This window comes from Stylophora pistillata, chromosome 6 (assembly GCF_964205215.1).
Source record: "Stylophora pistillata chromosome 6, jaStyPist1.2, whole genome shotgun sequence".
NCBI lineage: Eukaryota > Metazoa > Cnidaria > Anthozoa > Scleractinia > Pocilloporidae > Stylophora > Stylophora pistillata.
In genome coordinates this window covers 28,689,891-28,704,884 of record NC_142524.1, presented here as the reverse complement: position 1 = coordinate 28,704,884, position 14,994 = coordinate 28,689,891, and the positions used below count along the sequence as shown (strand labels likewise).

General features: G+C 35.3%; 2 protein-coding genes across 2 annotated transcripts in view; one reads left to right on the top strand and one right to left on the bottom strand.

The window, feature by feature from the left end:
- Nucleotides 1–607: 607 nt before the first annotated feature.
- Nucleotides 608–3,092, bottom strand: LOC111329075 (mediator of RNA polymerase II transcription subunit 9-like). The gene is made up of 3 exons (XM_022933677.2): nt 2,936–3,092; nt 2,525–2,652; nt 608–1,499 (listed from the first exon to the last, which is right to left on the bottom strand). The coding sequence occupies exons 1-3, from the start codon at nt 3,071–3,073 to the stop codon at nt 1,433–1,435; spliced, it is 333 nt and encodes a 110-aa protein (XP_022789412.2). The 5' UTR covers nt 3,074–3,092; the 3' UTR covers nt 608–1,432.
- A 6,057-nt stretch (nt 3,093–9,149) lies between these two features.
- Nucleotides 9,150–14,994, top strand: part of LOC111329076 (3-hydroxyanthranilate 3,4-dioxygenase) — a 10,843-nt gene continuing 4,998 nt past the window's right edge. Inside the window, exons 1-7 of the mRNA XM_088763504.1 lie at nt 9,150–9,423; nt 11,420–11,501; nt 12,637–12,720; nt 13,221–13,283; nt 13,505–13,548; nt 14,083–14,172; nt 14,295–14,338. Of these exons, the coding sequence (XP_088619630.1) occupies nt 9,281–9,423; nt 11,420–11,501; nt 12,637–12,720; nt 13,221–13,283; nt 13,505–13,548; nt 14,083–14,172; nt 14,295–14,338 (550 nt within the window). The 5' untranslated portion in view covers nt 9,150–9,280. The remainder of the gene's footprint in view (nt 9,424–11,419; nt 11,502–12,636; nt 12,721–13,220; nt 13,284–13,504; nt 13,549–14,082; nt 14,173–14,294; nt 14,339–14,994) is intronic.

The window sequence follows — 14,994 nt, the reverse complement described above, 5'->3', positions numbered from 1 at the left end:
TTCCAAGCTCGTTTACAAAAGTAACACAGCTGCATAACAATCTATTTTTCTTTTGATAAAAATGACCTTGTAAATGTAAACATAACTTCCCTATGATAGATTAAAGCTTGCCCTTTAAGGATGCAGTGTGGGTAAAATCTCCACAGATAGTAAGAGGATGGCACTCGTAGCTATAAGGGAGGCAAGCAAGGCATCTCTGTTCCACAACCAAGTGAACATTGGATCTGCACTGTTACGACTCCTGCTGGAGTTCCCACTGAAAAGAATGGTCTTCATTGTTTAATGCTACAACAACTGGTATTCAGGTGTTCCTATTATCTCCAGATATGCTACAGAGAACCATTGCTAAGCTAGTTTAAAGTATGTGAACCAAAACAAAGTCCAGAGGACAACACTGTCAAAGTATTCAAGTATATATTACTAAATCTCAGTCTTGAATACCGGTAAGTTCAACATCCAATTGCAGTTGTTCTCACTGTATGCTTAAAAAGTGTAGAATCAAATTATTTCCTAGATGTCATCATATGAACAGATCACATTTTGATAAAACCTCACAGGAAGAGCAAAGGAACAGGTAAAAAAAAAAAAAAAAAAAAAAACAAAGAGCAAAATTAAAAAGGTATTTTATTTGTAAACAAAACATGATCAGTTGTTCCTTCTGCTACTTTGATGGGAAGTGATGTTAATAAATCTTGTGAAATACATGACCTGCCCAAAATGTTGATGGAAGCAAACGGATGTCTTTATGGAGTTTTCAGAATGGCAATATGTAATCAATACCTACATCTGATTGATAGAGATGGTTACTGATACATCCTCTTTTAAAAGAGGATTTTCTTTATACTTGGTTTGTCTGTGTATTTACTGCTTCTCCAGTTAACACAACAGTGTTATTAATTTCAACTTATGTAATGTTTTCTTTAGAGTGAATAAAAATAATGAATAGGAACATTTGGTTATTATTTACACCCTACAATAGGGATAGAACTCACAAGGAAATTGATCAGAGTTAAGAATTACTTTTTGACAATTAGCTCTACTGTGAATTATTTCAAACTGATTTCTTGAAAGACCTCTCTTTCAGACCTATTTGTAGCACTGCATAAGCTTAAATATTTCTGCATAAGTATTTCTGCACTGCATCAGCTTAAGTATTTCTGAAAATGGAAAGTCTGCAACGAAGAGGTTGACTATGCAGACTGAAAAAGGGGTTGTTTGGTAAACACTAGGATTAATCAGAGTTTGTGCAGCAAACACCCTCCCTCGTTATAACAAAGAGAATGATTGAGTACTCCCACTTTCAACTCTAGAAGTAGGAAGAATTTTCTCTCATTCCAAGGGAATGAAGCTTTTCCCAACAGCACATCAGCATCCTCAGTTTTTTTTTATCTCTGCATCTTCCAACTGGTGTTGTTGACATCACAGATTTCAACTATTTTGTCTCCTTGACAAAAGCTTCTGCAAACACTGGTAGGTTTCTGTAATTTTTCAGCAGCTCACTGTTGAAATAATACACAGAGAGGGAAATGCTTCAAGTGCTTTGCTTGCCATGAAAAGCTGAAGGGGCACGTATTTTATTATCATCATCATTATTATTATTATTATTATTATCATCATCATTATTATTATCATTGAGAAATCTCAATACAAGGCTCTATGTTACAGAGGCCATGTGCATCATTTTTGCATATTGTAAAGCCTACAAGCACAGTCTAACAATCATGTTTCGTGAAATTTTGATAAACCTACTCTCACTTTCTAGAAAGGAGTGTACATAGGAATGACAGATGAGGAATGTAAGGCACATACACTCTTTAATACCTTTGGAAATCTAAAAAAAACAATTGACATCCATGTGCCCAGTATATTTGCAGAAATCAACTGGTGTGACTGACATCTAACTACTTTGCCAATAAAAACTAAAATCAAATACATTATTTGTCTCAAAGGAAAAGTAAAACCTCAACTTTGCTCTATTTTATGCCAAACCTGCAGAATATGCCCGAAGTACAAGCCAAAGCGTAGGGAGAGAACATGAAATGCAGGAAATTTAGCAAATCCTGTAATTTAAGTGCAGTTTTCACACCTGTGTTGTTAGCAACACTTCAGAACAGTTTATGTTTATTTCAGACAATCATTTTGTTTAGTGTTTTCCTATACATAGCCACAGAGATTGTTCCAATTAGCTCAAATCTCTTAAAGGTCACAAGACAGAGAGGCATTATGTCCAAAACTCATCATCGATAAATAAAGAATCCGAATAATAAGCATATTTTGCTGTTTTGATTTATGAAACTTTTCCCTGTTCTTCAGAACCACTAATTAAAATAAAACATCATTGGTTAGATTATGACATATTCATAGAATATGATAAATAAATATATAATTTTCTTGTTTTACAATATAAACTTCAAGAAAAAGAAGTACACTATACCACTTTAAAACCATAAGCTACTAACGAAAGGTTGAACGAATAGTCACATTGTTATCTATTCCAAGCTTTCCTGAGCATATATGTACTCACCATTTTTCAGTGTACTGGGTTTTACACTTAATTAATAGTTCCTTCTGTTCTTCACAGCTCATTTCTATCCCTGGTATCTTGTCTAACAACGCTCTGCAGTGTTGCAACTTCGCACGGAAACCATTAACCTACAACAACATGTAATTTCAAACAATGCATTGGCAAATTAAAGCTTTGAAACTTTTGCTTTTAAAGCGTCAAAATTGAAATTCGGTACTGCACAGGCATATCAAACAAAAAATCGTAAAATTTCACTAATCTTGTGCCCCAAATCACATCAAAAAGGTACAATTTTAATTGCAACGATTTTCTTGGGACACTAGTTAGTACTTACACACTAGACTGAGTATTTTGACTTGATTATAATGAGACGATTCTCTCTCAAAACCGAAATGGAAAACATATTAATACCTTCTTTGTAAACTCCTGGGGATCGTTTGTCTTCTGCAGCGCCTGAATAGTTTCGAATATTATCGGGAGAAGATTAAACTCCTTCGCTACATCGACTTCTTCAGTTTCGCTGGCAGCCATGTTGATGGCAGCTGTCATTTCCAGTCCACTACACGAAGGTAGGTTTTTTATTGGTCCGCAGAAAAACAGGCTACCAAGCGCTGAAATCTTTTGCAACATGTACAGGCTAACCAAGTATTTCCACTGAAAGTCTCCGGTATTCGCTCTTCTTTATTCGCCCCTAAAAAAATATATTTTTGATAATTCCTCAAAGACCCCACAATCTTTCCACAAATATCAAAAACATGGCTTTGATTGAGAGTTGAAGGGCATTGGAAGTGTTCCAAGGGCAATTTTAAAATGGTGAAAAAGAAAATCATATATGTGAACGCCGTTTTTAAGAAATGAATGTGAAAGCGATTCTCACAGTAATGAACTCTACTTCACTACTGCTTAAGTAGTGTTCATTACTGCAAGGATCGCTTTCATATTCATTTGGTGAAAAGGAGTTTCAAAAGATCCTTTTGAAACAAAAGCAGGGTACCCTTGGAATTTTTTGAAAAAAAAAACACCTTTTTATGCCTGATTCTAACTTTATTCATGAGTGTTCTCTAAGTCTACTTCTCTAAGTTTTGTTTCTTTTCTAAACTGGAAATAAGTGCATTTCAATTTTGTACAAAGAGGAACACTATTTGTCTAGAACAGGATCAACACAGATATGAACCTCCAGAAGTCACCAAATTTTCTCTATAAAAGTGACTTTTAAAAAGCCCTAACAGATACTTGAAATATTATAATACTAGTATTTCCTAACTTTCCTGTTATTATTTGGCTTCATTACATAGCATCTTGCATGGACTTTCTTGGAAACAACGGAACGCCAATCTGACAGAGGAGCCTTTTGCTGCAATTTTAGTTAGCATTTGGCCAGGGAGAAATTCTTCTTGCCAGGTACACAGCATGCTGCCTAAATAGAAAGTTGCCACTGTTTAAGGTATTTTCAAGAAATACGTGAAATCAGGTGGATGTGCGTGGTTATGGTGGCTGGCAAAATAAAAAAAAAAAGAAAGAAATAAAGCTTTGAAATCTTTGGAACTTGGCAAATCTCAATGAACTTGCCTGTGCGGAAATGATAGTGTACCTCTTACAAGGGCAGTCATTTTCTAAAATGGGAATGACAGTATGTGATGTAAGGATTGAAAATGTATTTTCAAACAGAGTAAAATATATCTGCTGCTTCTATCAGACAAGAGGGTTACCAGCTCAGAAATCCTCTGCAGGTGCTATGCTGTTTGGATGATTCATCATTGTTGAGTAAGGGTGATCTTCCATGTTTAGTACACTGTTTTTTTGCATGGTTTCCCATTCTCGTATGTTCTTTGACTCTGAGATGTGATTAACATGTAACTTCTCACTTCAAGATATAACTAATATGTAACTTCTCCCAATGTCCACACAAGTGGGTGGTGAGAATACTCAAAACTTATTATCTTGATCACAGCCATCGTGCTTGGTTAATAAGATATATGAATCGCCCCTTCTATTTAAAAAAATTACTAATTATAACCTGGCTTTATAATTTATATTCTACATTGTAGTGTTACTATTTTCTTATGTTTAATGATGCAGTTGTATATACGAGTTTTAAGTGGCTGTCTTTTTCTGGAAATGTTATTAATTTATGTTTAAGCTTTATTTGTACTCTATCACCACTACTGTACCTCTAATTCTAGCCCGCCTCGACTAGCTCCTGCTATTTGCAGGCATGAACGGTCTTCATGAAATTGAAAGTGTAAATTAGATCAATAATAATTAGTTTAATTAAATTAATTAGATTAATTTGTAATTTCTTATTAATCTTTCTTCTTATTAAGCTTCAATAAACTTCAAACTTCAAACTTCAAACTTCATGTATGATTAAGTTTCACCACATCACAACCCCCTGGCTCCAATGTTGTCATAATACATTTTTCATTGCAGACCAATCCTTAAATAAAACATTTGAAGTTAACTTTTAATCCGTGTTTGTGCCTACTTAGAGTAAATGTTTAGCTTGCTATCATTTCAAACATGTCCTCTTGAAGTAAAGGTTGCATAATTGGTTATGCTTCAAAGCAGTTACCTCTCTTGACAAACCAGGCCTTCGAGCTGAGCATGTGAAATCTTCGCTTTCTCTCTTGTATGATTTGTTTATCCGAAGTCACAATGCATGGAGATTAGATAGAACGCACTTTGTCCTTATAACTTAGACTGAAGATGCACTCAAAAATATTACTGGAAGAACCATTTTCACTTCGAATACTTTAATTTATGAAAATGCTGGATTACATAGACATGGCTGAAACACTAGAGCTGTTATTTGAGAAAATTTCAGATTACTTCCTCCCTAATCGGCTAAATAAAAAAATCCTGCGAAGACACCTCCCAAGTAAGTGACGAACACGAATATCTCGCACGTTACCATTTATAATCCTCTCATCAAAGATCAAACATTCCGAACAACAATAATGTCAGTCCTTTAATACAATGAAGTAAGTAAAATACAATATTCCATTATGTAGCTTTACCTCAATTCTCTCTCGATGCAACCCGAAAGAGCTTAAATGTAGAATAATTGAACTTATTTATTTCCAGCAAGATTTACAAGTACGTGATATTTCACAATTGAAAAGCTTCGATCAACCGTAGGGTAGGAACAAATTCACTCTAAACATAATCACTTGCGTTCGTTATATCAGAGAATACACTGAAAGAAATTGCTTGACCTCCTTAGGTGGCACATCCACCCATTACAACAATGAATCACGAAACAGCAAAACCACGGGTCGCCGCTATGCGTTTCCTGACACTCTTCCATTTTCCACTATTATTTGAAGAAGATTGCGGATCAAAATGTATTCGCTTTACCAAGATGAAGAGATCACTAGTGATCAGTTCCAAAAATGGCATAATCGCAGTGTTTAAAGCCATAAAATACCACGGGAAAAGCTGTAATGAGTAAGACTGAAAGAGAAACAAAAGGTCACATCGAGTGATATACCCAAACTGTCTATTGAACTTGCATCTCAATTGGACTTTAATGCGCGAGGCTTTGTACACACTACTGTTCTAAATCAAAGTACAAGAGCCCCGTTCTTTAAACGGGTTTTGGTTTCCAGGAACTCCCGTAACAAGCGGGTCATCTCGCTGAATTTTCTCCACGTAGGTTTTCAGTTCGTTAGCTGCCTCTGACACTTTGATGCGATTAACTTTCAGTTCTGTTCTAAGTTGATCCACGGTGATTCTCTGAATTCTGAGGGTCTCTGTTGTTGTGGCGTAGGACATTGCTGCAAGGATTAAGTACCAGAATTTGCTCGCCCGATAAATGTAACTTCTGATCCTCTTGGTCTTTCGCTTTCGAATTTTCCCTGAAACCTTCCGACTCGCACTAATCTTGTCACTGTGAAACAGAAGCCGCAAGTGAGAAGGGTGAGGTTATTTCCGAGCATGAGCAGTAAAGCAAACGACTGAAAACGCTTTGTTTTCGGTCACGTCCGGAGCTTGTCGACGATTCCGATCAAAATACTCGGACGTTGGATTTTAAAATTTGAGTCATGCGGTTCATTTGCTATTTTTATAATATTTTGACGGGAGTTCTTTAAAATATATCTATGCTAAAGGATTATCTTGAAAATCTTTGAAATTTCACTGAGCCACTGTAAGCTTTATTTCACCCCTTAAAATTCAATTTTCTACTTTGAAAAACATTGATACATGTAGTTATATGGACCATGATATGGACAATCTAATTGAACAATCTCAAAAATGAGAAAGTCACAACCAGTACAATCAACATGTAAGTCTGATGAAAGAAGCAGCAGCAGTCCAAGAAACTGAAGGATTTGCATTAGCAAGGTACGGTCTGTCAAGTGGTAGAAACCATATCCCTTCCCAGCCCTTTATATTTCTCATCTCTCCATTAAACCATTTACATCTTAACATCAGTATGCATATTCTCCATACCCTCTCTACACATTTCCTGAGGTGCTGACGAGGAGGATTTGTTTTACAGTTTAGAGCTTCCTTAGTTGGTGATCATTCCCTTTATTCTCGTGGCCTACATGTGTGACTCAGGGCTGATATTGTAAGGAGAAATTAGATGCTAGTCACTCTTAACAGTTCAAAGGTTTGAATCTGGGGACAAGTAATGTCTCAGATGCTATTTTAGTGTAGAAAGGTAATAAGAAAAAAAAGATATCGAATGTCTGATAGTTTTTTATTTCACATCAAATTTGTAAAGCAGACATGATAAGAAATTAAAGATAATAAAAGCAAAAAAATTACATTTGGATCTTCCAAGTTATGGTGTTAAATGGGGTTAACAATAAGCAAGTTAACTTCACCCTTTTTTTCAAGCTTATCTTGTGATCTAAGCTTCTAATGCAGTTAGCAAAAAAACAAAACAAAACAAAGCAAAGCAAAAGAAAGCTGTCACATAGTTTCATCTCAGAGGAGAGTCTTTATTAACCCAGTTGAGAACCAAATAGTGTCTACAATGCAACAATTTTGGTTTCAATCTCAATATAACGATATCAAACAAATAAGATATAACAATATTATACCATGACTTAATGTAATATTTTCTCCTTGAATGCTGTTACTTAAAGGGGTTATGCCACAGAAATAAATATATAAATCTGTTTATTTTCTTCTGGAAAGCTCTATCAGTTTTTGACACTGAAAAACATAGTTTTAAATGAATAGAGCTGAAAACATCATCTGAGCAAGATGGAAAAAAACACAAGAGTTGGTCTCGTGCCTCTTTTTTCTTAGTTTTAACCACTTTTTTTCCAAGTTATTTTGATCTTGTGGTAATAATATATCATAACCACTCACTACCTCACGATAAAACTAAACCTGCAAAGCATTGCCCCTTTAAAATAATCAACCTCATTTTGCACAGTTTTGTTCCAAATGGCCCATTTGGGCAAAAAAAGAGATGATTTAAAAAAAACTACAAAGCTACAGCACATGCCGTCAACATAAGTATATATTAATGTATTTCTGAGATACCTATTCGATCTACCTTAACAGAAAGTTGGCTTGAGATACATTTCAGTTTCCATAAAACATCGGTTGCACACAATGATTCCAATATTGATAAAGATATACTGGAGATCAGCCCGGATGGTTATCCTAGAAATAGAGTCAAATAATGTCAAAATGGCTGCACGTTGCTAGACAGATGTTCTTTGTTTACAAAGGGGTCATTTTGACCGCATAATTTCGTATCCCAGCTCGAAATACAGTTCATGTTGACGAGTTTTCCAACACGAAACTCAGATGAGAAGCAAAGCGTCCTCTATCACTAATCGTTGATTAAATAAATAAAAAGTAATGATTCCAAGAAGTAGCAATTAAAAAAAAAACCGATATTTAAGAAAGTCGAAGTCTCGGCAGATCTGCATGCAATGTAGAAGCAAACTACAGAAAGAGAAAGTGTCCATGCTTGCAGTGTCAAAAAACTTGAACTATTGCCGTAGCCTTTGCATCTTTCCAATCTCACATGCAATCCAACGAACTTTGAAAATAATCCAAGCCAACGACAGTCTCTTTGGGCTAAAATAAAAGGCAGGAAGACTTCTCCTTGTAGGGATTCACCGAGCTAGTCACTCCCGTAACCAGAGGATCGGACTGAAGATTTTGCTCCACATATTTAGTAAGTGCAGCTGCCGTGGTCGAAATCGGCGTTCGTTCCAAGCTTGCTTCTGCCCGTAACTGTTCTACGTACATTTTACTGACACTTGCTGGAGCAGCCATGATAATCTTACTTCAGACGGCGACAGATATCACCTGGATCAACTCTACGAATGATTCTGAATGCACAAGTTTGGCGAAACCACAAGGCCCTAGAAAGCGATAATAAATTAGTCATAACTTTGTAGCCACCCTTTTGGTACTCTTAGGGGTAGAGACAGTGATATCCCCAAAAGGCTTTTCGACTGTGTTCTTCCAAGCTAAAAAGGTTTTGTTTTAATTTTTAATTACAACATTATCAATAAAGACAGTTTAAAACTTCTATATCTCCCAGAAATTGTGCCAATTTACCTCGTGAACTTTTTTTCAAAGGAAAAAATAAAATAAAAATGATGATAATTAAAAAAAAAATTAAAGTAACTTGAACGTGTAATCTCGCACCAGTCGGTTCGCAGTATATTGGTCTGACTGGCAGTACTTTCACGTGCGCTCGTTATTACTCTCCCATTTGCGCTCACTGAACAACTTTAGTCACGGATTCATATTATTTTCCCCGATAATCATTCGATTATGTCTAAAAGACCAGGAAATGAAAATGGCGAAGAAGTTGTAACCAAGAAGAACAACCCTCAGTTAGGAGATCCACTGAATATGCTGAAATGGATCGACGAAAACAAAACTTCATTTCTCCCGCCAGTCTGCAACAAATTAATGTGAGTAGCCTTCCCAAGAACGCTGCCAATTTCTAGTGAATTGTTTCGATCCTAGAGTCTTGACGCATTTATCTCACTCACTCTTCTCCAAACACACGAAAATAACTTGAAAACTATTTGAAGGTCACTTGTTTTTTAACGTTCCTATTCCTTACTAGTTGATAAAACTTATAAGCTTGTATATATATTGCACGCTCTTTCAGGGCTGTCGCAAACTCATGATTAGTGCGGTTGAAAATCTAGTTTCCCTAAGAATAAGAATTTGAATATTTCGCAGCTCCCAACGTTTTTTATCAAAAAACATTCAGAATTCAGGCAAAGAATTTATTTTTTACAAATATGTTTAAAGTAAAGTAAGGCTGTAAAATTTATGTGGTAATAGTTCTTCAAGGGGGCAATATCTTGCAACATCATAATTGGGAATGTCATTTCCTACATTCCATGCAGTTAAAAAGGTATGGCACCTTTTATGAATACAAGGGGCACAATATCATTGGAAAGTTTATCACTTGTCCTACTAATCAAGGAGCAATTAAGTTATTGTGAGTGTCATCAATAAATTAACACCTTCATTTTAATTATTGCAGAACGTAAGTTTTTTAAAAGCCACTGGTTTTTACACTGTAAATTAAGAGCCCACAGATTGTAGTTCTTTTAATGGTTGCCTGTTTGAAAGGAACGTTTCAATTGTTATTTTGATGTATCTAGATGGTAAATTATCGTAAAAATGTCCCTATTATACACAGAACAAGATGTATCATTTCTTATTGGTTGCTGACTAATCACATGGCCTTAACCAGTGAAGGGTGCAGGGACAGGCTGCAGTAGTAATGTTAGGCTTGTCTCGTATACCACAAGAGAGTAAAAACAATTTGGTTCAAATGGAAATGTTAATAATCTAGCTAGAAACCATCAAAGCATTTCAGGAAGTGTATAAGAAAATGAATATAATACAAGAGAGTAGGCTTGGTGAGAATGTACAACATAGAGCATGTGGTCAAATGATTTTGCCATGTGCTCATGTAAGTTATAATTTACAACTCAAAATTTTAACTACACTGCCAACATACAGCCATACATAAACTTTATTAATGTGTCTTGAAATATCTAGCCAATGGGGCTAAGAACCCCTCTACTAATTGGGGACACAATTAATAATCTATCAACTATTTTCTAATGAAGCTATTAAAAAAAGGCCTAATAATATAGTATAATTAAAAACCTATTAACTAACAACTAATGGGATAATTTATTTAAAAGATTAAATTGTTGGAGTGTTAAGGAAAATCGTGTGAAAGTCAACATTAACAAATTGGTGTCTTCATTTTTCTGTCTTTTGGGAGCAATTTTTTTCCTTTTTTTTTTTCTGCAATTTCCTCTTTTAGTATGAGAATTTTAACAACACAGGAAGTTGTAAAATTTTTACCTTATTACTTGCTGAGTTACAATACAATCTATTAGAAATCTTGCAGTGATTAAAATTAAAAGTCTTGGCAGACCTTTCTGCCTAAAAGAAAGGACACGAAAGTAAATTATTGAAAAAAATGCCAATCCCCCTTACCTATTTTCCTCAGGTTTCTTTATTGCACTGAAAATTGTAACTTTGGGGAAATTTTTTCTTTTTTGTGGGAGTTACTCTGTGCAGAAAATTGTTGTTGTTGTTGTTGTTTTTTTTTTACAACCTTTTCACTCCCAAGATCTCATAAGTAATTTTCCTTACTGTCTGTAAAACAGTTCTCATGATGTTAGTTAGGAGAATGTGGTATTGGATCAAATGATAATCCCCTAAATGCAATTGAAATATTTCTTTAATGTCATTGCTTGTGCGCTTAATATTGTTTTGTTATTGTAAGGTGAAATTCTGTCTTGGTCACTCAAGAGAGCTTAATGGAAAAAGGAGAATCTGCAGGAAAGTGCTTGATAGGTTATAAAACCAATGAAAATCCTTGACATTTAAAAGTGAAACAGAAGTTTTGCTCTCCTTTTTCAACCTTAGGTATGGTGCAGGGCAGTTAAAGGTGATGTTTGTTGGTGGACCAAATGTCAGAAAAGATTATCATATTGACGAGGGAGAGGAGGTAAGGTTAGACAAACTAACAGTGAAAATATCATTTCCTGATATAATCTACACTGCTGAAAACGTACATGAAAGAAACAAATCAGACCTACATAATGCTATTAGCAAACTGTGCCAGAAAATATTTGGAAGTATAGTTCTCTCTATGAGCGTATTGGTAGCTATTTGATGTCCAGAAGGTTTTGTACCAGAATTTGTTAAGAAGTAACTCTCAGAGGCCTCAATTTTGGGTAAAATTGAAGGAGAGCTCCCCAAAATATCTGTCGGCCAACTGTCGGCTGACTGTTCGTTGACAGTTGGCTGACATAATGAAAACCAATTCAGAAATGATTAAATAGACTGTCATCTTGGTGAGTTTGAACTTTCACAATTACTTCAAAATGAATTTTGACAAACACTCAATAGAGGTAAATTTCAAGTGTGAGGCATTATTGGTCTTATCGATCTTCATTTATGTGAACTTGATGTGTAGTATCTGACTGAAACATTTCGTTCTGCTGAAATGGGAAGAGTTTAGTTACTTAGATTTAGCAATACATGTAAATTTTTTCAGACTCACAAAATTGCACAAACCCATGTTTTCATGGTGTTTCTGTTGTGTTTTCATTGTGTTTTCTGTGTTTCGTTCGCCAACAGTTGGCCGACAGATATTTTGGAGAGCTGTTCTTTAATTTTACCCAATTTTGATACAATATCCATAAAATTGGTTTTTAGAATAGGCAGTTTTTCTCAATTCACCCTTTAACTACCAAGATAACTCTCTCCTCAGTGCTACACATTTCCATGTAAATTGTTAACAAGAGTCTAGGGTAGATAAAAACATCTACCTGATAAGTTTGAGTATTCTTGTTACCTGTTTGCTAGATACTTTATGGATGCAATAGGGAGAGGTTACCTGTTAAGCACTTCTGGGAGGTTAAGAGTTAATCCCTCAAGGGTAAATGTTTGAAAGAATAACATTTTTTAACAACTGATAGTTGCATCTGAAAAGTGATGTTTGTGGCAAATAAAGATTGATTGCAATCTGCTAGAGAGTGTTGTCCTAATGTAAAATCAAAGGTTCTTTATTACTTTAGAAGGGCATTTAGCTGAGCTAAAAAGGAGTATTTGTAAAGAGTTGTTCAATGTCTCGCTAGTTTTTCTACATGGTTAAAGGAGACATGAACCTGAGAATCATTGAGAAAGGAAAACCAAAGGATGTGATCATCAAAGAGGGAGAGGTATTTTATGCTCAGTTCAATCAGTTTTTAAGTGTTATTTTCCAGTTGATAGAATTTCATTAATTGAAATGAAATATAAGATAGTTTCTAACCATAACTAAGTGGTTCTGAATTTTCTTGGTTACTTTTAACTTTTCAATCTAGTTTCACAATCAAAATCTGAAAAAAGGAAAACGATGTTTAAACTTAAGCAGGGTTGTCAAAAAGAGATTTTGAGTAACTGGACTGAGATGCAAAGAAGGCTGTACTTAACCATGCTTCCACGCTAAGAATTGAGCCAGAAACTTTCAGAGTAGTCAGTTGATGGGTCCTTCAGAGGAGCTGATGGTGCAATGTGCCAGTTTTCAGTTTATTTTGACAACCATAAACTGGTGTGAAAAATTTCAAACAATGAAAATCATTTGAACCTCAAAACATTTTATCCTTAGATTTATTGCCAAAGTCAGTGGTTTAAAGAAACAACATCACAGCTGGTTCAACAATGTTTTTATTTTTCCAAGGTCTTTGTGCTTCCAAGCAGGATACAGCACTCTCCTCAACGGAAGGAAAACACTGTGGGATTGGTATAGTGCTAGATGTTTTACTTCTGTTTTTGTCTACTTTTCACTTCAGGCAACTGAATTTTTGTACAATCCATCCAATACAAATTATTACAATTCAAAATCTGTTGAAATGATAAATTTAGGTCAGAGTTAAAAAATATCAAATTACATCTCTCTGAGTTTGAATTTTCAGAACAAAGAAGGCTTAGTGATTTTGATAGATCAGATAATTTGCATTTTAGGTCATTGAAAGAGAGAGACTTCCTGAGGAAACAGATGGTCTAAGGTGTGTTATGATGGACTCATGTCCTGTGCAGCTGGTAAAGGCATGGGCATGCAAAACAACCTATTATGTATTGTTAATAGAACAAGAAAGTACAGTGAAGAAATAGAGAAAGATGTTTTTCGTCTTGTTATAAGCATGGGACTAAGAAAAAAATCTGAGTCCCTGTGATGAATCAAACCTCAGACCTTTGGATTCCAGCCTCCAATGCTCTACCGCTGAGCCACTTCCTCTTACCTATTATGTAGCTTGGCAATTTGTGGGTTTTAAAGTTCTGTAAATTTTGCACATTTTCTTTGATTAGAAAAAGTATGTTTGGATTAGAGACAAAAGCCCCTTTAGTATATAGAATCCTAGAAGGTAATTTCCTTGCTTCCCAATTCTAGATCAGAAAGGATGATGTGGTACAAAGTAGCAGGTAGCTTGCTCATCTGTCTAACTTTGAAACCCATCGTTTAATTAGTAAGTCATTACAGCTATCCATTCATGTTAGTAAGAGTTGTCTTCTTGATAACAATATCATGAATTTGTTAAAAGGTATTTTTGTGAGGATGGTGTAACACCTCTTTGGGAAAGATGGTTTCATTGTGAAGACCTTGGTACTCAGTTGGGCCCAATCATCAAGTCGTAAGTAATAAATCTAATACAATTTATTCTATTGGTGTTGTTATGAAAGTGGCGTTTGGTATTGTTATGAAAGTGGAGTTGACTGTAGAATTATACCTAAGTTGCTTTCAATTGAATTTCAGATACTTTTCTTCAGAAGAATACAAAACAGGAGTCCCAACCTCTGGTCTGTAGAGATGTTTTTAAGAGTCAGAATAGCTAAATATCCTTCAATTTTCGGCTGTCTGCACTGTTATTGTATTGTATTGTATTGTTACTGTCTGCACTGTTATTGTATTGTTATTGTTATTGTAATTATCTTTTGGGATTTAAACATGTTTAAAGCACTTTCTTTTAGAGCATGTTTGCTCATCTAGAGGGCTCAGCGTAAGATCATGGACTACCTGCACTCCAAACTAGAGTTTGTTGTAGGCTTTAGATTTTGATGTGGTTACAGTTTATGAAGTTTATTCAGTGGCTGAGTGTTAAGGGTTCTGCAGTTGTCATCCGTTGATTTTCCTCCAGGGGCCCCCCCCCACCACCTGGTAATCGCAAAATTTTTCTTGGCTTAGCTCAACTCTACTCAACCAAGGTGCAAAAATTGCTATCAACTGATTGCCAAATTGAAAATGTTGTTGTTGTCAACCAGAATTTCAAGGCAGCTTTAAGGGCAGTCAAGTCTTCATTCTTGTCAATATTCTTTGTGTAAACCAGCATTCAAGAAATGAAACCGTCATAACTTTCTTCACAGCACTTTTGTACATTCAACTGGTGATCGTCTATGGGAACGATTGATTTTATGCAGAGAAAGGTCTTGAAAACTAGATACTTTTTGTAATTTCT